The sequence below is a fragment of the Notamacropus eugenii genome, chromosome 2 (assembly GCF_028372415.1).
Source record: "Notamacropus eugenii isolate mMacEug1 chromosome 2, mMacEug1.pri_v2, whole genome shotgun sequence".
Classification (NCBI taxonomy): Eukaryota; Metazoa; Chordata; class Mammalia; order Diprotodontia; family Macropodidae; genus Notamacropus; species Notamacropus eugenii.
Genome location: NC_092873.1, coordinates 2917504 through 2943539, shown reverse-complemented (window position 1 = coordinate 2943539; position 26036 = coordinate 2917504). Strand labels below are relative to the sequence as shown.

General features: G+C 45.8%; 2 protein-coding genes across 2 annotated transcripts in view; one reads left to right on the top strand and one right to left on the bottom strand.

The window, feature by feature from the left end:
* Positions 1 to 5174, bottom strand: part of P2RX3 (purinergic receptor P2X 3) — a 35832-nt gene extending 30658 nt beyond the window's left edge. The window contains exon 1 of the mRNA XM_072638236.1: positions 4858 to 5174. Within this exon, the coding sequence (XP_072494337.1) occupies positions 4858 to 4976 (119 nt within the window). The 5' untranslated portion in view covers positions 4977 to 5174. The remainder of the gene's footprint in view (positions 1 to 4857) is intronic.
* A 7395-nt stretch (positions 5175 to 12569) lies between these two features.
* SSRP1 (structure specific recognition protein 1) lies at positions 12570 to 25398 on the top strand. Its single transcript, XM_072638631.1, has 17 exons — positions 12570 to 12727; positions 13399 to 13567; positions 14076 to 14261; positions 17350 to 17455; positions 17688 to 17878; positions 17974 to 18204; positions 18368 to 18471; positions 18555 to 18683; positions 19222 to 19443; positions 20073 to 20145; positions 20581 to 20719; positions 20833 to 20878; positions 21597 to 21726; positions 22016 to 22186; positions 22375 to 22469; positions 23350 to 23533; positions 24871 to 25398. Exons 2-17 carry the CDS (start codon positions 13514 to 13516, stop codon positions 24946 to 24948), a joined length of 2139 nt encoding a protein of 712 aa, XP_072494732.1. The 5' UTR covers positions 12570 to 12727; positions 13399 to 13513; the 3' UTR covers positions 24949 to 25398.
* Positions 25399 to 26036: the final 638 nt, after the last annotated feature.

The following is a 26036-nucleotide window of genomic DNA, read 5'->3' as shown; positions in this document are numbered from 1 at the left end:
TATTGTGGAAGGAGAATCAATGAGACTTGACAAATGAATGGGTATGTGGAGTGAGCCACAGAGAATCATCAAGAATGATTCCTAATTTGCTAACTTGAACGAGTGGAAGAATGATAATGTCACTGGTAGAAATAGGAAAGTGTAGCAGGAGTGGTAGAGGTTCTTAACCTGGGGGATCTAAGAATTTCAGGGGTTTTATGAACAGGTATGGGTAAATTATATATTTTCACTGATCTTTGACTGAAATTAGCATTTCCTTCAATTATTAATTTGGAGCGGAAAGTCTATTATTCTAAGAAGGGCCTCCCCCCTCTGCCAAATGTGTCCAAAGGTTTAATGGTGAGTTGTCTTACATTGACCATTCCTTTCTTTTGGTTCCCTCAATCCTTTTTGAACAATTCATCCCATCTCCTTTGAACAGCTCCTGTATGCCTACTTCTTTGGGAAAACCTTCCTACGCCAATCACGATTCCATGAAGATATTTGGACAATTTCTTAATTTGTGGTTTTGCAACATGGCCATCACCATGGGTGTGGTAATATGGAACATTTATATAGTTTGCAAAGTGCTTTAGAAAAATGAGCTCATTAGAGTCCCATAATAATCTTAGAGGAAGTCAGGCACTATAATGGATAGAGGGGGCTGGACCTGGAGTTAAAAAGATCTGACTTCAAATCCAGTCCCAGATACTTCCAAGCTGGGTGATCCTGAGCAAGTCATTTGACTGCTGCCTATCTCAGTTTCCTTATAATAATAATAATAGAACTTATCTCCCAGCATTGTTGTAAAAGTTCAAATGATGTCATATCTGTAAAGTACTTAGCACAATGCCTGGTACTTAATAAATCTGTTTCCTTCATCATCATCATCATCATCAACATGAGAGTGACACTGTAGGTAGTATCAGCCTCTTCCACCATTTTACCAATAAGGAAGCCAAGGCTAAGAGAAGTTGAGTAACTTACCGAAGGTCACACAGTCAGTAAATGAGTCTAGAAGCAATAGCAAAATCCAGGTCATCTGACTCCAGGTCCAGTCCTCTTTCCAGTGATACCCACACATTCCTACAGGGTTTTTATCCTTACCTTTTGTCCAGTATCAGTTCAGATTGAGGGCCTGGATCCACTTTGGCCCCCACCTCCTTCTTGGTTTCTCTTTGCTGTCTAACAGGGTCTCCCTGGCATCACCATATTTCAGGAGAAAGAGCCTAAGGACATTGAGTTGTAATTAACCAATCGCTTTCACAGCCCTCTACCTCTGGGGTGCTTCAAAATGACCCAGAGGAGTATATGGAAAGGGAGCCTTAGTGCTCAAGGCCAGTTGCCATCGCTAGCTAGCTGTTAAATAACAAACAGAAGACTTTTAATGGGCCCACAGGGACCCACGATGCCAGCCAGGCAGCTCCAAAGCTGGGGATGTTTCATTTCCAGGGCAGAGAGACTGATCCTGTGCCTTAAAGCCAAAGGCAATGAGATGGTGCAGGCCTGAGTATAGAGTTATTGGAAATTCCCCCACTGTACTGACTTAATATTTTATTCTCATGTTCCTGGTTTATTATTTATGCAGTGGAAGGCCAGTGGCAGCTCTTTGGCAGATGGGTATGCAGGAAGTAGCCCATGATAGGCTACTCAGCACACTCCTATCCCTTTCCCAGTGTGGATCTTAGGGGGCTTGGGAGAATGTATTAGGGAGCCTGGGTCTGGGAAGAAAGAAAGAGTGGAAGCTGGGAGAAGAAAAGCTGGAACACAAGGCAAGCCAGAGAATACAGAAAATGAAACGGGGAAGGAAAGAGCCAGCCGGGTAAAGGACTTAAATCAGGGCTTATATTGGTGAATGAGGTGGACTTGAGGGTTGGAGTTAGTCTGAGTGACACCTGTAGACATGTGGGCAGCTTTGCCACTAGGTGGCACCCTGAGAGAACGTTGGATCTGGAGTCAGGTCAACCTGAGCTCAAACCTGGGTTCAGCATGCTGTGTGACCCTGGGCAAATCATTCCACCTCTGTCTGCCTCGGTTTCCTTCTTTGAAAATAGGAAATAATAATAATAGCACTTAGCTCTCAGCGTTGTTGTGAGGATAAAATGAGATAGCATATATGTAAAGCACTTTGTAAACTGTATGACACTGGATGAATGCCAGCTATGGCTAGCTACACATGGAAAATTCTCCATCAAATGGATCAGAAAAACTCTTGAGATGCTGAACTATGTGCTAGGCAGTTTCCAGGGAGCTCATTCATTCAGTTATTCAGCCATTTGTTTATTAAGTGCCTACTGTGTGCATAGCAGAGGGTCAGCCTCAGAGGGATGCAGAGAATCAGTCTTAGCAACAGTCCAAATCCCATCCCTGATATGTGTTGACTGGGTGACCATGGACAAGCCATTTAACTTCCTAGGGGTTCAGGGAACTCTGTAAAGGCTATAAGTTATGTTGAGAGTTGCTTAGCTTCCCCAGTGAATGGAGTTTCTATGTTGAAGTCCTTCACACTGGGGAAATTGAGGACATCTCCCCAAAAAAAAGAAAAAAGGAGAGAAGAGCTCCCTGGTGAGGGGATAGAATGACCATGAAATTCCTTTTAGGCAGCTTAAATTTGAATAATGGGAGGAATGCCACATAGCCATGTTATAGTATAAGATTTGGAGCTGAAAGGCTGCTTAGAGATCATCTTCTCTAAACTGCTCCCTATCCCCATTTAATAGATGAGAACTGAGGTCCAGAGATTGTCATTTGTCTTTCAATTATCTGACACTCCCTTGGAGAAGATCAGGGTGTTGGGAATTCCAGGTATGTAAATTCCTTCCCCTGATTCAGGTTAGTGAGTCTTCAATAACTTGGAGAGCTGCCTCTAATGCTAGGACTGTGATTACACTGCCAGTATGTGTCAGAGGCAGACCTTGAACCCATGACTCTAAGTCTGATCTATTAACCACATGGCTGACACTCTAAGTACTTACTAGAAGGACCAGGCTTGTCAATTGATTCACCTCATCTTTGGAGTCAAGTCCTAATCTTTGTTTGAGGGCAGAAACAAATGCCCTCCCTGACCACTTTGTCTTTCCTACTCTTTCCCCTCCCCATCCTTATAATAGTAGCCAAGATTTGTATAATGCTTTAAAGTTTGCTAATCACTTTTACATAGAGAGGCACATGTAGCCTTGAGGCTGCAGGTTCCTCACCCCTGGCCAAAGCAAGATGTGAGCTTAGTTCCTCCTGACTCCAAGTTCAGTGCTGTATCCATTGATCCACCTAGCTGCTTCATGCTCCCAGATTCTGGCTCTTCCCTTCCTTTCTCCATCATCCTCTTTTAAGGGCTAGAGGTCAGCTGGCCTTCCTCTGGCTTCTTCCTTGAGGGGGAGGTGTTCTGACATCTCCACATCAAACCCCATCCATCTCTGGCATCCCCATGGGGCAGCCTGTTCCAGTTACATCAATACACTCAGCCCAGTTCTCTCCCCTCCCCCAGTTTAGTAGTAGTAGCCCTGTTACACACATACACACACACAGACACACACACACGCCAGTACACCTACCACCTCCCTTCCATGGAGGAGCAGAGTTTGTCATACATACTCATATGCACTCATGTTTGGAAATGCTCTCTCTCTCTCTCTCTCTCTCTCTCTCTCTCTCTCTCTCTGACACACACACACACACACACACACACACACACACACACACCTGTCCTTACATACTGAGATGCCTCAACATGCATCCCTTCAACCTTCTGAACATATAGGATTACACACAACCCCATGTGCCTTTTCCTCTTCTCCTTTGACATCGGTTCATTTTATCAGGTACCCTCCCCCTCTCCTCATCTCCCAAAGATGAAGGGTCTAGTCTGAGATGTACAATCACCCAGCTTGAAAGGGACCTCTTCGGAGATTAGCTTGTGATTTTTATACCGCGGTGGCCCTGTGGAGCAGGTGGATGGCAGACAGTCTGCCAGGAGCCCTTTAGCATGGGGTGGGGTTGCCTCCCTGTGACCTTGAATCTCCCAAAGGGGAATCGATCAGAACTCTGCCATCACTCCTCTCAGGATATGGGGATGAGCACACATGAGATGGATGCTTTTTTGATATGGATGATAATTTCCTGTTTCCTAAGGACTAAATAGAGGAACAGAATAACTGTAGGAACTGCCTCTCAACCCAGCCTCCCTCCTCCACCTCTTAGCAACTCTGCCTCTGTCTAATGGCTATTATGCCTGTGTGCCCTAGGGCATGTCTTCCCCAGGGGGCAACTCTCCTCTCCAGGAGCTCCCAGACAAGGGCAAAGAATGCCCGAATTCTTTAACACACCTCTGTTCCTCCTCATTCTCACCCTCACCCCCAGTTTACCTTCCTTCCATCAGCTTTCTCTTCATTTTTGCTTCTTACTAGAGAATCTCTATTTAGAACCCTTTCTTCTCCATTTTCAGCTCTGGATCCTCCCCATCCACACCTCATTTTCTTGCTGTCTTCTCTTCTGACATTATGACCTGGCTTTGGGACAGGCTTGGGTGCTCCTCCCTACTTCCCATTTATGAAGGACTTTTTCTTCCTGTGCAGGAGTTTTGGGATTTGTGTCTATTTCCTGGCACAGGAGATAAGGAAGGAATAAGACAAGACACGAATATGAACTCTAGCCCCAGAGAAGGGGAACAAGAAAAAGCATGCAAGGCTCCAAATTGAGTATGAGACGTGTTCTTTCAGAATCAGTCTCCTGGGATGAATAGCCTCCCTCCTAAAAGAGGAGAAACCTTGAAAGATGAAGCGAAACAATGGGGTGAAGAGAGGAGAGATGGAAGAGCACCCCTCCCTAAATTAGTAGGGATGGAGTTGCCCTCACGCCACTAGGTTGGGAGCACATACTCACCCCACAAAGTAAGAGATGATGAGAAGCTGCACAGCTCGATTGATGATCCCAATGGTCCAACTCTTCACCACTACTGACTTGGTGGTCTCATAGGTGAAGAAGTCTGAGATGCAGTTCATACTGAGAAAGCTCAGAAGCTGATGGGGAGAAGTCAGAAGCAGCTGCCCCTGAATCACAGACTGAGAACAACCCCCTGCAGAATGAAGGTCTCAGGGCAGAGAGGGTGAAGGAGATAGTAAAAAGGGGAGTTTAATGAGGGAGCAGTTCAGGGGGGCAGGAAGCTCTTTAAGCCAGGAAACTCTACCACTTAGCCCTGTCTCAGCTCCCTGGCCACTCAAGCTGTTTAGAGCCCAGGGCGGGGACCCCTCTTTTTGTTCGATCTCCACCCCCCTCAAGTGATGTCACTGGGGTGGGGGTGGGGGTGGGTGGGTTCTGAAGTATCTCCAATCCTGGATTCGGAATTGATGGTCCTGGCCCCCTGGGGCTTCTGATTTATCTACACTGTATGGTGCCTCTGCTCCATCCTTGGCAGCTTCACTCTCTCTCCTACCTCCAAAGCCTCCCAGCATCCCAGCACTGGGTTCTCATCACCATTATGAGGACAGAGAGTATGTCTAATTTATCTTTACATCTCCCCCAAGTATTTAGCACAGTGGGTTGCACATAATATGTGTTTAATTAATATCTGTTGAATGAATTAATGAATGTTTCATGCTTTTTATCTTGTTCTACATACCTCATCTCCCCAAAACTCTAAATACAACTAATGATCTCCACTCTCTCCCCTGTGGCTTCTTTATCTTAATGTTAAAGCATATCAGAAAGAAACCAAAGAATATTGCTATGGATTATGGACTCCTGGACAAGAACTTGCCCCCCCAAAATACAGGGGCACAGGTGCCATTGTGAATAGAAGTTAGGTCTGGATTTGGGAAATGGCTGACTGAATAACGCAATTTTGTCTGAGAATAACATCTTTGTTTCTGAACTTTGGCTTACAATATAGGAAGGGTGGGCTCCTGGCCAGCGATAGAGTGTACCTAATGAGGTACAGTAAAAATGTATGTATCTGCAGTTTTCTAGAACCTATCAGGCAAGCTTCAAGCTGAAAATGGAAGGGAAGGTCGAAAACTTTGCATAGATCTGACTGACCAGACATCACAGTGAGTAGAAGGTATGATATAGGAGAAATATTAACAGAAGACAGGAGACCAAGTAGTTTAAGTACGCCCAAGAAGAATGCAATGAAGCAAGAACAAAATATGACATCTATACACAAATGTGTAAAGAATAGGTAATAAATAGGGTAGAGCAGGGAATCAAGTACAAGGAGGCAATGAAACAAAAACACAATTGTAACCTGGACGAAAAGGAGGTGCTACCTAAAGAGACAAGATGTGGGTACATGGGGAATTCTCTGATCAACTTAGATTTTTAAAAAGATCTGAACAGGACATAGGAGTAAGGACAGGTAATGAGGGATAAATACAAATGACTGGACTGAATGTGTAGGAAGAGTGTCCAGAGCACAAAAGGTCAGAATGATCCAAGGATGATGATAAATACAAAGGACAAGACAAAAGGCTTTTTAAGCTATTTTAGGGATATGGGGAATATCAAAAAAGGGATAAGCATTAACTCAGATGATGATAATGGATAACAGAGCTAAGGGAGAACTACTCAAATCGAATTTTGCTTATATTCTCTGCCAAGGAATGAGATACTTGAGTGGGAAGGAATAGATTCTTAATTAACAGGGACTTGCAACCTAAGATAAGTGAGGGGATGGCAAGGGAGATACATTTAGTGTAGAGCAGTCACCAGTTTGCAATTCAGGCACTGATGATAAAGAAAGACATGATGGTGAAGCCCTTACCAACATGGAGGATTAAAGAGGATCTACAAGATGAGAGAAGCTCTTATTTTAATGGTCAGACCCAAAGAATATTTATGAATGGGTCAATATCCACTTTCAGGGAGTTCTCTAGTGGAGCTCCTTAGGGATCTGAGCTTTTCCCTGTCGTGGACAACATATTTATTTCGATGGCATTTATACAACTAAAATGTGGAAGGGATAACTTACATATTGGATATCAGATTCTAAAAAAGATGCTAATGTCCTGCTAGTCAGAATCTGATGAGAAGAAATTGAATTAGGATAAATGTAAAGTTCTACATCTGTATTGGAAACCAATTTTGGAAGTATAGTACAAGATAGGGTGGGGAACTTCTGTATCAGTAAGCACCCCAACATACACAGGGGGACCTGTTATCACAGATTCTTAGATCTGCATTCATAAAACAAAAGGCAATTTTTGAGGGGTTAACAATCACATTCATCAAGCACATGTATCATTCCTTTAACCAAGTACATATATCATTCAGTTAGTTCAGGGAATCGGCACCCTGAATTTTGAAGAAAATACAGAGAAATCAAAAGATAAACAGACATGGCTTCCTCTGCCTGAATTCAACAGACAATTGGACTCCAACTGTCTGACCATTGTTACCAGTAAGGGAAGCATGACATCTGGGTCGTCAAAGCCAGGACTTCTTAGAGGCTTCCCAGAGTTCTCATCTGGCACTCAAACCTTCTTACCAAAAACTAAGCCCCAAAGTAAAACCTTAACTCAGAGTATTTAAACTTTTTTTTAGAGCCAGAGAGCATCACAACCCTTTGACCCAGTGCCTCAATAGAAAAAACAAAAGGTATTTGGGACCCTCCTACAATCAGGGACTCCCCTAATCAAGCTTCCCACAATGGGCAGGCCCATCAGTGGGTGAGAAAGATCTTTAATCACATTAAAATAATTAACAATACAAATATATACACTTGTTTCTAGTTAAAGAAACTCTAGTTTCTGTACTTTACTCCTTGTAAAGACTCTTGACTGATAAAGGTAAGATTCAATCAGAGGAACCTGATTATACTAAAGCAAAGCATTTTGATTACCATCACAACTTCCTAAAAAACCTCTGGGGAGGAGCTTTAGGGACCACAACCTGGGTGAGAGCCAGTGGTATAAGCCCCCCAAAAAGCTAATATGATCTCAGAATGTGTTCTGAGTTCCAGAATGACACAGTTAATAATCCTGACTTGTTCTGCCCAGATCGAACTACATCTGAGATAGCACATTTTAGATGAACTATTGACAAGTTGCAGGATGTCCTGAGGAGAATGGTAAGGACCTCAGGGGGCCTGGAGACTGGTTAAGTGAGGGAATTTAGAATGATTAGCCACGAGAAGATTGGGGTAGGGATGGCAAAAGCTTTAAATATGTGTCTAAAGAGACATATCTCATCAAGTAGGAGGATGAGACTGGTGTTACATGGTCCCAAAGAATGGTAGAAGCACCAATGGATGGAATTTGCAGGGAGACAGATTTAGGCTTGATGTAAGAAAAACTTGGGTGACCTCAGGAGGCAGTGATATCGACCTAGCTACTTCACTTATCTTATAGATTAAGTCACAGAAGCCCAAGGAGATGAAATGATTTGCCCTGGATCCCACAGGTTGTAACTGGCAGGGTTGGGATTCACACTTACATCCTCATTCACTGATTTTTTCACCACATCAGGCTACTTCCTGTGTAGCCAAGGGGATTCCTGTTCAGGTAGTAGTAGTATTTGATGGCATCTGAGGTTCCTTCCAACTCTGAGGTTCTATGATTCTGTGGAGACCTGGCTCTTGCCCCACTTCTGCCTCCTTAGTATCTGAGTGACCTTGGAAAAGTTCCTTAAACTTTCTGAGTCTCATTCTCATCTCTAAAATTGCTGAACTAAATAACCTATAAAGTTCATTACAGCTGGAAATCCAATGATCCTGTGATTAATCCTCCCCTGGGTTGAACAAATTGTGGTATATTCATGCAATACAATACTATAATCCAATTATAGTTATGTGTGAGAAACAGAGAAATTGTTATGAAATAATACAGTGAGAAAATATGCAGAGCAATGGTGTCCACACAGACTATAATGATATGAGGAGGAGGACATGAGAAAGAATGGACAGATCATGATGGGAACTTAGGAGGGAAGGACTGAAATAATAACATTGTAATGCATTGAAATGAGTTATTTAAATGTAAAGAAGTAAGCAAGTTTAGATTTATGTATTTATGGTTAGTGCTGTTTCTGATAACACATTTAATAGTTCTTAAAAAATGTTTTAGTGCTGCATTTTGTCTTTATAACTGACATTTTAGCCTACCAGATCAGAGTGAATTCTCCTTTTCAACAAAGCCAAAAAAACCCCAACAATACAACACTATACCCAATTTATTTCTGTGCCAAGAGCAGAGAGGCAGAAAATATTTAATTTAATTTTCTAAGAGACAGAAACAGGCAGCTTCTGAAGGAAAAAACAAGATGATTTTCTTGGGGGAATGAAAGTTGGCTCTGATACTTAATTCACTAACCCTAAAAATCGTCTTGCTATTAATACAGTGGAAAGCTGGTTGGATTTGCAGTCAGGAGGCCAGGAGCAGAATCTCATTTCTGACCCTTAGCTCAGTGACCATGACAAGTCAATAAGGAAAATGAAAAATGAATAAAGACATATTTTTTTTTTTAATTCACAGAAGAAAACAAAGTGCAGAAGAGGAACATGAAAAATAGAACCATTTTGTTACTATCCTGTTGAGTTGTAAATCAAGGAAATAATAGCTAGCATTTACATAGCAAATGCTTTACAAATATTTTATTGAGCCTTACAATGAGTAGGTGATAGCATTATTCTTGTTTTACAAATGAAGAAACTAAGGCAGATATTGGTTAAGTGACTTGTCCAGGATCACACAAATAGTAAATGTCTGAGGTCAGTTAGAATATGGGTCTTCCTGACTCCAGGTCCAGCATTCTATCTACTGCACCACCTAGCTCCTATGGAAAACAAATATTTTGTTAAGAAAAGAACAAGGAATAGAAGTTCGATAGGTACCTTGTTGCTTTATTTTTACTCATTTCAATGTTTGTGTTGAAAAAAAGGGAAAAGGACCTATTTGTACAAAAAAAGTTCATAGCAGCTCTCTTTTGTGGTGGCTAAGAATTGGAAATCGAAGGGATGCCCAGCAATTTAGAAATAGCTAAACAAGTTGTGGTAAATGATTGTGATGGAATATTATTGTGCTATAAGAAATGACAAGCAGGATGATTTCAGAAAAACCTGGAAAGACTTACACGAACTGATGCAAAGGGAAGTGAACAGAACCAGGAGAGTGTTGTACACAATAACAGCAATACCGTATGATGATGAACTGTGAATAACTTAGATGTTCTTAGCAATACAATGATCCAAAACAACCCCAAAGGACAAATGATGAAGCATACTATTTGTCTCCAGAGAAAGAAATGATTGCGTTTGAATACAGACTGAAGTGTGCTATTTTTCACTTTTTCTCTCACTTGACTCTTGTACAAAATGACTAGTATGGTAACATTTTACATGATCACACATGTATAACCTATATCTCAGGGAGAGGTAAAATTTGGAACTCAAAATTTAAAAAGAATGTTAAAAATGTTTTAACATGTAGTTGGGGGAAATATATAAAAAAACAACAACGGCAACGGGGTCTCACACCTACCTTCTCTCTAAAATGTAAATGATATTCACATTGTTCTACCAACCTAGGCAGCTTGTTGGGGAAGGATTTTGCAAACATTAGAGGGCTGTATAAATGTGAACCATTATTCCCAGAGGTGTCCCATGATTTGAATTTTGGGGAGTAGTCCCATTCCTGGAGTCCTACATCCTGTCTATAAGTAAAGGACACTGGATTTGAAGTGTGGGGACCTGAGTTCGAATGCCTGCTGTGATGTTTCTCAACTAGGTGACCTTGGGCAAGTCACTTCACCCTGTTTGCCTCGGTTTCCTCATCTGTCAAATGAATTCGAGAAAGAAATGGCAAACCAGTCCAGTATCTTTGCCAAGAAAATCTCAAATGGGGTCATAAAGAGTCAGACATGACTCAACAACAACAGCTTACATGGGTCTTTGGATACCTCAAAGCACTGTAGGCATGCCATACGCATTAGGGTGATGAGGTTCTAGCACTTGCAGCTACACGTCTGGTGGAAAGCATTTATCTCGGTACCCTCTGACAATTTCCTAAGACCCCTCCCTGTCTTGCCCTAGGAAGGAATGGTTATGAATTGTACCCAGGACTGCTGGAAAAGGGATTGCTTCTGGCTTCTGCCATCTCAGAGAGCTGCCAAATCAGTTCTGGCTCCACTGTGAACCTGACACCGGAGACTGAACCCGACACTGAAATCTGTTTGCTTGTCTCTTTCTATGAGAATAAGCCTTGTGATTGTGGGAGGGGCGGGGTTGTGAGGATAGACAGCAGGTCTGTACCTTTAAAAGCTACAGTCCCACGGTATGGGGTGCTGGGAAGCCTGTGGCTAACTCACCGCATAGGCTTGGAGAATCCCTTGTCCCTTTCTCAGCCTCAGTTTCTTCATATGGGGCGGAAAATGAGGCGGAAAGAGAGTTTGGACAGGATGGATCTGAATCTTGCGCTCTGGTTGCCTAGCTAGTTCCGAGCCTCTCACCCCGTTAGCGGGTGGGGGCGGGGCCGCTGTCCAATGGACAGTCCCAGATTCGCAGTCAGGGCTGATCCCCATCCATACCCGAAGAATTGTGCCTGCAACGTATTAGGGCTCTTCTTGGGGATCTCTAGTGAGCGGGGAATTTGGGGGGGGGGTGAGGGCCTCCTCATCCCAGGGCATCACTCTAGGAACCCTAGGACTCAGAACTGGGAGGAACTTTGATAACCCGGAGACTCCCCTTGGTTTCACAGAAGGGGATGGGGAAGGGCCTCGCTCAAAGCCCCACGCGTGGAGGGCACAAGGTGGGAGCCGAATGCGTCCTGCTCCAGGTCTGGGGGGGGCCACACAGCTGTGCCCAACGGGCCAGGAAGCCTGTGCAGCCACGCACCTGCAGGCACGCACACAGCCCAGGGGCACACACCCACAGACACAGACACACGCACTCACGGGTACAAACACAAGTACGTACAGACACAGACATAGACACACACAACACAAGCGCGCATACACACGCACACAGCCCAGGAGCACACACAAAACACACGCGCGCGCACACACAACACACAGACACACACGCACACAGCCCAGGGGCACACATACAACTCACACACATGTACACACACACTCACGAGTACAAACACAAGTACGTACAGACACAGACATAGACACACACAACACAAACGCGCATACACACGCACACAGCCCAGGAGCACACACACAACACACGCGCGCGCACACACAACACACAGACACACACGCACACAGCCCAGGGGCACACATACAACTCACACACATGTACACACACACTCACGAGTACAAACACAAGTACGTACAGACACAGACATAGACACACACACAACACACGCGCGCGCACACACAACACACAGACACACACGCACACAGCCCAGGAGCACACAAACAACACATACACAACACATAGACACACGCACACACATGCACACAGCCCAGGGGCACACGCACAACACATAGACACACACGCACGTACACACACACGACACCGCAGGGTGCCGAGCTCGCATGTCCGAGGTCTGGGTACCGCTCGCCGAGCCTCGGGCCCCGCCCCCCTCCCGCAGTCCTCCAGCCTCTCTATGATGTCTTGGCGGGCCAGCAGAGATACTGCGGGGTCCCCTCTAGCCCGCTCGTCCTCTCTATGGCAGCGTCGCTTCCGGTGGCGGGAGCCGGGGCTGCGCACGCGGGAAAAGATTGTGATCCTGGAACCCCCCCCCTCCCCATAGTCCTCCCCTCCCGAGACCCCCGAGTGTACATCCATGCCCCCCAGGAACCCGGGGTTGAGGAGGTGAGGCGCGGGGCGGGAGTGAAGGGGGTGAGCCGCCAACATCCAGCCTGGGGGGAGGGCGGCTCGGAGGTGGGGGAGGGGAGAGGGGAGGGGGAAGAGAGGAATCAACAAGGGGAGGAGAGACAGGGTGGGGGGTTCGGAGAAGGGGCTCTTGGTTGGGAGGGAGGAGTCAGGTGAGGGACGTGAAGGGGAGGGGCCACCCAGAGCCTGGGAGAGGGGGACTCGAGGGTCCCTAGGTGGGGAGCCGGGGCCAGGGGCCACGTGAGGGAGGGCTGGGGGCGCCTCCGGGGGAAGTCCTGGAAGGGGGATGGGGAGGAGGGGGCCACTGGGGGGGCGCCGCGAGAGGCCAGGAGCCCCGGCTCTGCCCCCACGGGGAGCTGGAGGGGGGGGGCTCGGGGCTTTGACCCGCACTGGTCCAACGTCCACCTGCTCCGGTCCCGCGGTGTCGGGCGTGGGCATTGGGACCACAGCCACCAAAAGTGTCCTGGTTCTCCTGGGAGGTCGTCAGTGAGCCCCCTCCTCCGCCCCCTCCTGCCTCTAATCTCTCCCTGCCTACTGAGAGATGGAGGGGATCCTACAAACCTTTATTAAGTAACTATGTAACTACTCGCTGTGCCTGGCACGCACTTTTCATTTGCCTCCTCGCTTTCCCTCTTTCTCTTTGTTTCCAGGTCCCAGTAGGCTTCTGTTGACCTGCTCACCTCTTTGGAACCAGCGTCTTCCTGGGGGGGTCCTTCTGCTTAGTTTTCTGTTGTCTGGCGCTGGGGCTCCTGGGGCCGGGTCAGCATGGCAGAGACTTTGGAATTCAATGATATCTACCAGGAGGTGAAAGGTTCTATGGTAAGAAAGAAGGGGCACTTTAGGTAGAGGAGAGGGAGGATTGGAATGACCCCAGACCCCGGACCCGAGGACTACGGAGAGGGGAATAATCTCTTTCCGCAGGGGGGCTGACACTCTTGATAGTTTTTGAGGCTCGTGGGTTTCTCGGTATTTTCTTTAGTTTTTAACTAGCACGATGATAATATAATTATGGGGAAGACGTAGAATTATAGTCTCTTAGAGCTGGAAAGGACCCTTATAGCTTACCTAGTCCAACCCCTCATTTTACAGGTGAAAAAACTAAGGGCCAGAAAGTAGAATTGGCTTGTTCTAGGTCATTGTGGCAGAACTTGGGCTAAAAACAGGGTTCCTGACTCAGTCTGATGTTTTTGCCACAATTCCATACTGCCTCAAATTTATCTGCTTTGTTTTCTGAGCAACTTGCTGTCAGAGTGGGGGTCAGAGTAACAGGAATCCAGAGCATGTTTTATGTGATATCTTTGAATGTTCTGGTCCTTTTCTCCTGCAGAATGATGGTCGTCTTCGGTTGAGCCGACAAGGTATAATCTTTAAGAACAGCAAGACGGGCAAAGTGGACAACATCCAGGCTGGGGAGCTGACGGAAGGTGTCTGGAGACGGGTGGCTCTGGGCCATGGCCTCAAGCTTCTTACCAAGAATGGACACTTCTATAAGTATGATGGCTTCAGGGAATCGGTGAGATTTGCTCTTTCTCCTATCGCACTGGAGCCTGTTCTTACTCAGCCAGTCTTATACGTCTATGTCTTCTCTTTGCCTTCCAGATATAACTAATCTCTTTGTCATCCTATAATTGTATAACTCTAGGGGCCATGGGACAGTACTGTGTGACTTCTTAGTGATGCTTGACCATCACCTTCTCTTTGGTTTTAGGGGCATGTGAATTTGTCAGATTAGTTTTTTCGTCTTTTGTCCTTGCCTGAGTAACTCAATCTTTATTTTTTTTTTTTAGTCAGTTTTCTCTTCCTACCCCCAGAGAGGGAAAATAAAGGAAAATGAAACTTTATTACCAAATATTCATAATCAAACAAAACAAATTCTTATGTTAGCTATGCCCAAAAATAGGTTAAACTTTTCAGCTCACTGGTAGGAGGTCAGAAACATGCTTTAACTTCGGTCCTCTGGAATCATAATTGGTCTTTGCATGGATTGGAGTTCTTACAGCTTTCAGAGTTGTTTGTTTTTACAGTGGTGTTCTGATGTTCTCATGGTTCTGCTTCCTCTGCATCATAAATCTTCCTGAGGTTCTCTGAAACCATCCCACTTCATCATTTCTTCCAGCACACTAATTTCTGTTACATTTACGTACCATTATTTGTTTAGTTGATGGGTGTATAGCCTGGTTTCCAGTTCTTTGTTTGCTAGTACAAAAAAAAAGCAAGCTGATATAGATAGCTCCTTTTTTCTCTTTCTTGCATCTCTGGGGTATAGGCTAGTAGTAGAATCTCTATATGGAAGGGCAGTTTAATTAATTTTTAGGAATGGTTCCAGATTTCTTTCCAGATCAGCTGGACCAGTTCATATGTCCATCTGCAGTACGTTAATGTGCCTTGTTTTCTCACAGCTTCACCCACATCTATCATTTTCCTTTTTTGTCAACTTTGTTGATTTGATAGGTGTAGAGTCTTACAATTACTTTAATTTTCATTTCTCTAATTATTAGTGATCTGGATCAGTTTTTGCCTTCAGTATACTTGTAAATAACTTGGATTTCTTTCCTTGAAAATTTCCTACTTATATCCTTTGATCATTTTTCATTTGGAGAATGGCACTTTGAAAACCTATTCCTCCCCTGCCTTTCTAGTCTTTTTACTCCTTATTCCTTGGCATGTACTCTTTAGTCCAATGATGCAGGCTTCCTAGCTGTTCTACAACATACATACCATCTCTTGGATCTGGGCATTTTCTCTCACTGTCTTAACATGTTTGGGATGCTTTCCCTTCTCATCTCTGCATACTGCTTCCCCTGACTTCCTTTATGTCTCAACTAAATTCCCATATTTTGAACCTTTCAAAACACTTTTTAATTGTAATGTCTTCCCCCTGTTAATTATTTCCTCTTTATCCTGTATATAGCTTGTTTGTATGTATTGGATTTATTGGATAGTGGCTTTATTGTTTCCTTTGTTAGACTGTGAGCTTCTTGAGGGCAGGAGCTATCTTTTGCCATTTTTTAGATCCCCAGTTCTTAGCACTGTGCCTGGCACATAGTAGGTATTTAATAAATGTTTATTCATTGATTGATTATAAATTTGAATCAGTTGCTGTGTTTCTTAGAATTGAGACCCTTAGTGAAGCTTGTTGTAAAGATTTTTTTCTTGGTTACTTATTTTCCTTTTTATTATAGCTGTGTTGGTTTTGTGCAAAACCCTTTTAATTGTATATAATCAAAATTGCCCATTTTGTCTTGTTTGTCCTTTATAATGATAAGCTAGCATTTACACAGTGCTTTAAGGTTTGCAAAGCTCTTCACAAATGTTATCTCATTTTATCCTCACAACAGCAGTGGGGGGCCAGGTGCTATTATTATCTCCATGTTATAGATGTAGAAACTGAGGCAGTCAGGGATTAAGTAACTTGCCTAGGTGGTGCAGTGCAAGAGTCAGGAGGACCCGAGTTCAAATCTTACCTCAGACACTTGACACTCTCTAGTTGTGTGATCTTGGGCAAGTCACTTAAACCCAATTGCCTCATCCTGGGTCATCTCCAGTCATCCTGATGAATATCTGGTCACTGGATTCAGATGGCTCTGGAGGAGAAGTGAGGCTGGTGACCTGCACAGCTCTCCCTCACTCAAAAAACAGAGTCCAGTACAAGTCATGTCATTATTTCTCTGATGGCATGATCTTCTTTGACAATGAAGGATGCATGCGCACGCGCGCACACACACAGACACACTAACTTGCCTAGGTCATACAGATAATAATTATCTGAGGCTGGATTTGAACTCAGGTCTTCCTTATTCCAGGTCCACCACTCTGTCACTGTACTCGCTTGTTGCTTCTTTTATCCTTTTTCCCTACCTTTAGATAACTTCCCCAATCAATAGATCCAAAAGGTAATTTCTTCCTTATTCTTCTAATTTACTTGTGATGTCCTCCTTAACGTCTAAGTTATGTATCCATTTGTAGTGTATCTTGGTATGTGGTATGAGAAGCTGGTGTGCTCATTGTTTCTACTATACTGCTTTTCAGTTTTCCCAACATTTTTTTTACATTGTGAGTTCTTAGTCCAATAGCTTGGGTCTTTGGGATTGTCAAGCACTAGGCTGCTAGGTTTGTTTCCTTTCGTATATTGTAAAACCTAATCTGCTCCACCAATTTACCTTTCTGTTTCTTAACCAGCACTAAATTTGTTTTTGATGATTACTGCTTTGTAGTGTAGTTTTCTATTTAGTACTGCCAGGCTCTACTGCTTTCCGCTTTTTTTTCATTATTCCCATTGAGCTTCCTCACCTTTTATTTTTGCAGATTAATTTAATTTTTTTTCTAGTTCTGTAAAGTAATCTCTTGGTAGTCTGATTGGTATGATGCAGAATAAATTAATTTAGGTAAGTCATTTTTATTATATTGGTTCTACCTACTTGACTCCATCCCTTTGTACAGTTCTCCAGGGGCAAGTTTTTATTTAGTTTATGGTAGGGTATACTTTTTCCATTGTAGGTTACATTGGAGGTATGAGAATAAACTAGCTTGATTTCTTTCTCAGCAGAGCATATCAGGGATGGACTAAGCTAGGCTCATTGGATTTTTTCTCTCCCCTGCAGGAGTTTGAGAAACTGTCAGATTTCTTCAAATCACATTATCGTTTGGAGTTGGTAGAGAAGGACCTGTGTGTGAAGGGCTGGAATTGGGGCACAGTAAAGTTTGGTGGTGAGTCCAGAAGGAGATTTGGAGTTGTGGGGGAATGATTAGGAATTCCTAGTTATATGATCTATATCAAATAGGTTTTAGAGTTTCTGTCTGTGATTGGCTTTAACCCCTGACTCTTCTGCCACTTTCAGTCATTTAGCCAACAAGTATTGCCCTGAGAGAACAGAGCACTTAGGGGAGACAGAAAATCAGAGATCTTAGCAGAACTTATAGTACAATTGTTCCTCCATAGGGCAGCTCCTGTCTTTTGATATTGGCGAGCAACCGGTCTTTGAGATCCCTCTCAGTAACGTGTCCCAGTGCACCACAGGCAAGAATGAGGTCACACTAGAATTCCACCAGAATGATGATGCAGAGGTCTCCCTGATGGAGGTGCGCTTCTATGTGCCACCCACTCAAGAAGATGGTGTTGACCCTGTTGAGGTGAGAGCTGGGGCGGACTGAGGACTGGCTGATAGCAGTCCGGGTTGGTAAGGGTAAAGGGACTGGCCGCTGATTGCAGGTTTGCCCTTTCTCAGGCTTTTGCCCAGAACGTGCTTTCTAAGGCAGATGTGATCCAGGCCACTGGAGATGCTATCTGTATCTTCCGGGAGCTGCAGTGCTTGACACCCAGAGGTCGTTATGACATCCGCATCTACCCCACCTTCCTGCACCTCCATGGCAAGACCTTTGATTACAAAATTCCATATACCACCGTGTTACGACTTTTCCTACTACCTCACAAGGACCAGCGCCAGATGTTTTTTGTGGTGAGTGCTGGGATCTAGATGAGCGAATTCTTCTCAGTTTTGGACTGGAATCGGAGTTGGGTGGGTTTGTGCCCTCTACCGGCCCTGGCTTGCTGGGATCAATCAACCAGTGTTTGCGGAGTCTTTACTTTGACCTTCTCCCTGTCGTCCTTATCCTTCTCAGATCAGCCTAGACCCACCCATCAAACAGGGCCAGACCCGCTATCACTTCCTGATCCTTCTCTTCTCCAAGGATGAGGACATCTCACTGACCCTCAACATGAATGAGTAAGCTAGGGAGCCATGTCAGGACCTCTTGCAGACTGATGGTAATGAGGAAATGCCTGATTAGTTATGTTCTGTGGTTGTAGGGATGAGGTGGAGAAGCGTTTTGAGGGTCGTCTTACCAAGAACATGTCTGGGTCTCTCTATGAGATGGTTAGCCGCGTCATGAAAGCCTTAGTGAATCGCAAGATCACGGTGCCTGGCAACTTCCAGGGGTGAGATGCAGAGATGGTGGGAGGGTGACAAGACTCCTCTGACTTCCAGCACTGGGTTGTTGGGAGGTCTAGGCCTGGGACTTGGCCAGGTCACTACCTTTCCGAGCATCAGTTTTCTTATCCGTAAGATTGTGGCACCTCATAAGTAGTTCTAACAGAAGAATGTTGTAAACAGGTGCCATAAATTAGAATGCCAATGTTGGCACCACTTGTTGCCCTCTAATACTGGGTATGTGGGTCCTCTTTTCCCCATGCCCTGTGGATGATTCCATCGAATTAGTTGTCAGATACCTGCTCTGTTATTGTGACTACCACATGGTTTTGTGCCAGGTATTGTTCCCAGAACGAGGGACCTAAAGCAAGGCAAAAATGATAAATATCCTTGTCTTCAAAGAGCTTCCATTCTGATGGGGGAGTAAAATAAAAATAATTGGGGATACACTTATGTTAGCCACAGGTGCCCTATTTGTACATCTTGCCCTTTCTGGAATCTGGGTAACATCTGTCATGGACTCAACTCTTCTTTCCCCCATGCCAGGCACTCAGGGGCCCAGTGCATCACCTGTTCCTACAAGGCCAGTTCTGGACTGCTGTACCCATTGGAGCGGGGTTTTATCTATGTACATAAGCCACCTGTGCATATTAGATTTGATGAGATCTCTTTTGTCAATTTTGCCCGTGGCACTACCACTACTCGCTCCTTCGACTTTGAAATTGAGACAAAGCAGGGTACACAGTATACCTTCAGCAGTATTGAGAGGTGAGTATCCCTTTCACTATCTTTCCTGTTTACTCTGGTTGATACCCATTCCTCGACCCCATCCTTTTCCTGGTGTTGCTTCTAAACCTTGATGAGTCTGTGCTCTCATTGATATGGGTAGTCTCTCCACTGGCACAAGATACTTCCCATCCATGCCTTTTCATTCTCAGATTCTTGTCCACTTCCATAAATAAACAGCTTGATAGATGTCTTCCTTTGAAAATTTTTTCATGAATACTTAATGCAACACTCAGGCTTCCCATCCCTTCTTGTTCTCCAGGGGCCCACTTCATTTCCAGTTGTACATTTTCTTAATGACATCACTTACTGTGACTTTCTGCATTTCTGGTGTTATTGAGGCGAGTTGCAGCCCACTTACACCCATCGTTTATCTCTCCTCTGTTCTTGTGGGAATCCATGGTTTTCATTCTTCTGAGAGCTTGGTGTGAAATTGACTAGAGTCTAGAGCATATTGGTGATAAGATGCACTTTTGGGGAAGGGAGCAGCTTGGGACTGGCAGTGTCCACTGTGGGATTACATTAGATGACCTCATAAGTTTGATGACCCTGTGGCCTTCTTCCCTTGGCTCTCCAGCCAGTGCTGGTATGATTCTAATTTCTCCTTGCAGGGAGGAGTATGGGAAGCTGTTTGATTTTGTGAATGCCAAGAAACTCAATATAAAAAACCGAGGATTGAAAGAGGTACTCATATGGTTGGGACCATCTGCTATCCTGACATCTCTTGTGCTGGGGTAGGGGTGAGGGTCAATCTGGCACCTTTTTCATTTTCTCTTCTCTCCTTACCCTTATAGAAAAAAGAGGTGCGTGCGACTCCTCTTCCCCTTCCTCCTGGTGCAGGTTTCCTCAGCATGGCTATGGTTTAGCCTACTTAACCAAGCATGAGCCCTCCACAGGGCTGGGAGAGTCATAGTCTTTTCTAACTCAGGACAGGAAATGCCCGGGCCCTAGGCCCTGCATGTTAGTTGTGTGTGGAGGTTTTGATACTAGGTTTTTCTGGGAGCTTTTCACTTGATCTTACTCACAAGCATGCTGGGAAATCTCTTGAGTGTGCTAGTGAGTGTAGAGCTTTGGAAGAGGTGATGACCTGGTCCTTACTCTTCCCTCTTCTTTTTCCAGGGCATTAATCCGAGCTATGATGAATATGCTGACTCAGATGAAGATCAGCATGATGCCTACCTGGAGCGGATGAAGGAAGAGGGCAAGATCCGTGAGGAGAATGCCAATGACAGCAGTGATGACTCAGGAGACGAGACTGGTGAGTGCCTTGGGTTGACACAAGGGGGCCTGAGACAAGTGGGCAGGACCTGGGGCTGGGGCTGGGGCATGGTGTGGCTGCCTGTACCAACATACCTTCTCGCTTGGTTGCAGATGAGTCATTCAACCCTGGGGATGAGGAGGATGACGTTGCAGAGGAGTGAGTTGGGCATTGCCAGACGTGGGCTCAGCAGATGTCTACGTGTTCCTTGTTCTAGTCTCTAGCGAGTGACCAGTAGCATGAAGGGACCTCACGTGTTTGGGATTTGGGTGTGAAGGAATTATTCTGAAAAGGGACCAGGCTGGGGGGCAGTGGAGAGAAGGCTGGGTTTGGGGGAACTGAGTTCAAATCCTGGCTTTTCTGTGTAATACCGCTCTACACATTTGGGAAATCATGACCTCTCTGTGGTCCTCAGCTTCTCTGTCTTTAAAATGAGGAGACTGAAGTAGTAATTAGTTGATCTGTCAGGGCTGAGTGTGGAAGTTGGAGGTTGGGTTAGGACATGACCATAAAGAGAGCAAGGTCCCATTGCAATTTACTGCTTCCTCCCTGCCCCCCCCCCCCCCCCCCCCCCGCCCCCATACATCAATCTGGAAAAGAATCAGAGAATTTAAAGGGAGAAGGGACTTTGTCTAGTCCAGTTTCTTCTTTTTACAGACAGCTAACTGAGGTCTTGGGAATGGGCTAGGTCACTTTCCCTGGGTTACACAGATACTGGGGAGCAGGCCCTGTCCATACAGATAGGGAGGTTAGAGGCCTATGAGGAGCTTTCAGCCTCATGACTTTCTATGGCTGCTCAGCTGTCCTGGCTGGGTGGGGGTGGAGAGGGGAGCTTCCTCTTGGCCTCTCTCCTTTCTAAGCCCTCTCTTCCCACCAGGTTTGACAGCAATGCCTCTGCCAGCTCCTCTAGTAATGAGGGTGACAGCGACAGAGATGAAAAGAAGAAGAAACTGGCCAAGAAAGCCAAGGTGGTCAAGGAGCGGAAGTCCCGGAAGAAGCCTGTGGAGGTGAGGCCCATCGTTGGGAGCACTGCCAATCCCCCAGGCGCCACAGAGGCTCTTGTCTGTGGTCAAGAATGAGGGTAGGGGGGCAGGTAGTCTTCGGATCAGCTTGTGGGAGCGTGCAGTTGGTCCAGGCCCTTTTTGCATCCCGGGAGCTGCACTTCCATTGGAGGGAAAGGGACCTCTTATCCATGGTCTCTCCTTTAGGTGTCTCCCTGTGGGAGCCCAAGGGAGATGGTGCAGCTTGGGGGTTCAGGGGGAATGAGCACACTTGGGCTTACCCCTTCTCCTCTAGGGTAAGAAGGGCAAAGATCCCAATGCCCCAAAGAGACCCATGTCTGCCTACATGTTGTGGCTTAATGCTAGTCGGGAAAAGATCAAGTCCGACCACCCGGGCATCAGCATCACTGATCTCTCTAAGAAAGCAGGAGAGATCTGGAAGGGGATGAGCAAAGACAAGAAAGAGGTAAGGAGTGGCAGAGTCAGCAGGGTAGGGTTGGGGGGGGGGATTCATTTCCTGGGTGGGTTGTGATGAAGCAGTGTGGGGAAGATAGTGGGTAGCTGAAAACATCACCAGGGAAAGGAAGGGAATTTCATCTTGTGAATAGGGACCAGCTGTCTGTCACTTATGTGTGTTTTTTTGTGGGATGGTAGGAATGGGACCGAAAGGCTGAGGAGGCCAAGAGGGAATATGAGAAAGCCATGAAGGAATACAGTGAAGGGGGCCGAGCTGAGTCGTCTTACAGGAAGTAAGTATTGACTCTGGGCACTGGGCAAAGCGTTCCCAGATGAGGTGAATACAGTGGTGAGGCTGCTGTGGCCTGCCAGAAGGGAGGAGAGCGGAGAGTGATCTCTTGATTTAAGTAATGTGAAGAGAGCAAATTAGATTTGGCCCCGAGGACAGAACCAGGAGCAGTGAGTGGAAGTTTCAGAGAGGCAGTTTGGCTCCAAGAAGGGGAAAACTTCCAAACTGTTATGTCTGTGGAGGGGAATCTCTTGGAGGTCAGTTGCTTTCCCCCTCATAGGAAAGTTTCAGAGGTTGGGTAACATTCCTCACATGGCCTTGATGCAGGGGGGATCCCTCTTGAGCTTTGGGCTCCGTATTTCAACAAGTACAAATCCAGCATGTGTTTCTTGTGTCTCTATGTGAGGTGCACCTCGAGGTGTTGGGGGTACAAAGATTAAACCGGTGACGTACCCCTTGCTCTCAGGGGACTTAGATTTTGCTGGGAGAGGGTGGCAGGAAATAGGCAGTGGGCACATGTAAAAAGAGATTAGGGAATGTTTGGACAAAGGATGGATCCAGAGCCAATCCTCAAGGAAAATTGTAGAACTGGGGTGAAATATTTCACCTTCTATCATCATAACCCTGAAGAAGCCAGTTGGGAGCTGAGATGGTTGGGGGAAAAAAGTTGCAGGGGAATAAGGTAGCAATGTTGCTGCTTGCTGGAGAGAAACTGTTGTGTGAAGCACTTAGGTGTTAGGAATCAGGAGGCAGGGCTGGGGTTTGGAGAAGATCTTCTGTGCTCCCTTTGGAAGGGGCAAGGGAATGCCTAGGACTTGACCCCAGGGGTGGTGGGAGTTGTAGGAGTGGTAGGAGCTTCCAGTCTTAAGTCATGTTGTCTACAGGGATAAGTCAAAGAAGAAGAAGAAGGGAAAGGTGAAGGTGGAGAAAAAATCTGCACCTTCCAAAGGCTCGTCCAAGTCTTCATCCAAACAACTGAGTGAGAGCTTCAAGAGCAGAGAATTTGTGTCAAGTGATGAGAGTTCTTCAGGTGAAAACAAGAGCAAAAAGAAGAGGAGGAGGAGTGAGGTAGGACACATGAGGGGCATATGGGGTCTGGAGCCCCACTGAGGACGTTTTTGGTTAGCCTGGACTCTCTGAGCCCAGCCTTGATGTAAGAGCTAGGTTATAAAGAGAGTCTGTTATCCTCAAAGCTGACATTCAGATGAGAGAAGTGGCAGAGAAATAAGGTATCTACAGAGCAGGTGGAAGGTGATCTGAGGCAGGAAGGCAGGAGCAGCTTTGGAAAGCAGAGGGCAGGGTTTGAGCTAAAGAAAGTAAGATGCCAGGATCAGAATTCCAGGCCTGGGTACCAGCCTAGGCCCAGAGGCAGTGAGAGTAGTGTCCTGTTGGTGGTAGGCCAACTTTGCTGGAGTGTAGAGTATGTGGAGGGAAGAAAAGTCAGAAGATTGGAAATATTTGAAAGGGCTTGTTTATGAAGGGTTTTAAGTACCAAATAGAAGAATTTTTATATGATCCTGGAGCTCATTGAGCTGGGAACACAGTCAGAAAAGTTGCCTTGGCAGCTTTGTGGAGGATGGGCTGGAGAGGGGAGAGACTTGAGGCAACAGGTGCTGAGATAACACTATGGGTGACGAAGGATGGTGGTGCCCTTGACTGTGACAGGGAAGTTCAGAAGCTTTGGGGGAGGGAAGGGAAGACAAGTTCTGTCTTACCCTGTTGAGTTTGAGCTTCTCATGGGCTATCTGAGGTGTCTACCAGGCCCTTGGGGATGGGATTAACTCAGAAAGACTTGAGGGTGGGATACAATCAGTTATTAAGTATTTATGTGCTTACTATGTAAGCCAGGCATTGTGCTAAGAATACAAATAGGAAAAAAAAAGATGTTACCCTGCCCTCAAGGAGCTTATGTTTTAAGGGGAAAAAAACATATTAAAGGTTGGAATGTGGGGAGGGGGGAGGAGGAAGCCGCATGGTGGAAAAGTCTTAGAAGTCCCAGAGGAGAGCAAGTTGAGAGAGGCTATATTCTGAACTGAACTCTCTCCTTACGTGGAAATTTTGGAGTTGATGGGGGCAGAGTAGTGAGGGGGGAATCATGTCAGCTGATGGGATCTTGCAGGATGATGAAGTCAGTGCACAAGGAAGTGGAACACTTGTGGGTTCCAGGATCTGACCTTAACCCTATGTTGGAGTAGAGGTCGTCCTGGGAATTGAGTGGATTGAGGATTATAGTATTTGAAAGCACATCAGTATGTATATTCCAAGTACCCTCATGTGAGGGCAAGAGATGGGGGAGCAAGACTGAGCCAGTGGGCTTGGGAAGGGTATGACATTTGGAAGAAATGGTGCTTTGGGCAACTGGGTGCGTGAACCTCACCTCCATGGTCCCCTCTGTATTCCCACAGGATTCTGAAGAAGAGGAAGAACTGGCCAGCACACCTCCCAGCTCGGAAGAATCAGGATCTGGGTCTGATGAGGAGTAGAGCAGCATCTCCCCTGCTGTCCCTGTCGCTCTCCCAACTCCCCATCTACAGTTTCCATCCATACCCTGTTACCAGCAGCCCCTAAACTGAGAAATAATCCCTGGACTCAGCTTGCAGTGCAGCCCTCCTTGATTTATGGACTTGAGTGACTGGGCAGGGAGGGTTTATCCTCTGCACTGCTTCACAGGTGTGGCACAGTTGAATCTGGGAAGGTGAAGGTTGGAGCACAGGTTATGTGGGACCTAAAAGCTTCAACCCAGGCTCTGCTTTCCTCTCCACGGTACTGCCAGCTGATCCCTTCTCTCTCCCTTGGCAACTCTTGGGAAGCTGCAGTGGGGGTCACACAGGGCCAGCCTTGTAGCCCCTTGCCGGGGCCTATTTCTATTTTTATTTTGTATCTCTGTCAGTGGAAGTCACAAAAAAACGATTTAATAAAGCAAAGTGACTTTAGCAGCCGTGTTCAAAAGGACCTCCACCACGCTGTTGGTCCTCTCGCCTAGGACACTTTTCAGCTGAAGCAGCAAGCTCACTCCTTGCTTCCTGTTGGTTGGGGGGGGGAGGGGGGGGAAGGGGGGGGTGCGAGCGCACCATGGCCGGGAATCCAGTCTTCAGGTACATTCCTCTTAATTCCGATCTGAGTGATTATTTTCACCCCCTGCTCCCAGGATGAACCACTTGAGATTTGGGAAGTGGCCACTGATCTAATTAGGAAAGGTTGCCCAGCCATCCTGCTCCATTATCTGGGCTGTATTTGAGCTCTTGTCTCCAAACATAATCACCTGTGAGCCACAGCGATCTCTAGGCATGTGATAATTAAATCAGGATTGAGTGGCCTCCTGTAATCTGGGCAGAAGAAACACGAGTCGAAGAGGTGTACGCAATGGTACAGAACCATTATTAGAGAGGATGGAGAATCTGATATGCAGGAGGGCTGATGGGCCTGTGCATGCCCTATTCTCTATACTGAATCTGAGAATCAAATCAGCCCAGTTTTGCCCTTGGAGCCTGCAAGCCCTGCCTCTAACGTGACCTTGGCTAACTCCTGGAACTTCAGCGTTCTAGGCAAATATGAAGACTGCAGGGCTGAC

What these genes read in the sequence shown, in the direction of transcription:
- SSRP1 (XM_072638631.1), top strand. Translation starts at nt 13,514, where the DNA reads ATGGCAGAGACTTTGGAATTCAATGATATCTACCAGGAGGTGAAAGGT. An exon ending in GCTGAGTCGTCTTACAGGAA is followed by an intron (nt 22,470 to 23,349) that starts GTAAGTATTGAC and finishes TGTTGTCTACAG; the next exon opens with GGATAAGTCAAAGAAGAAGA. An exon ending in AGAAGAGGAGGAGGAGTGAG is followed by an intron (nt 23,534 to 24,870) that starts GTAGGACACATG and finishes GTATTCCCACAG; the next exon opens with GATTCTGAAGAAGAGGAAGA.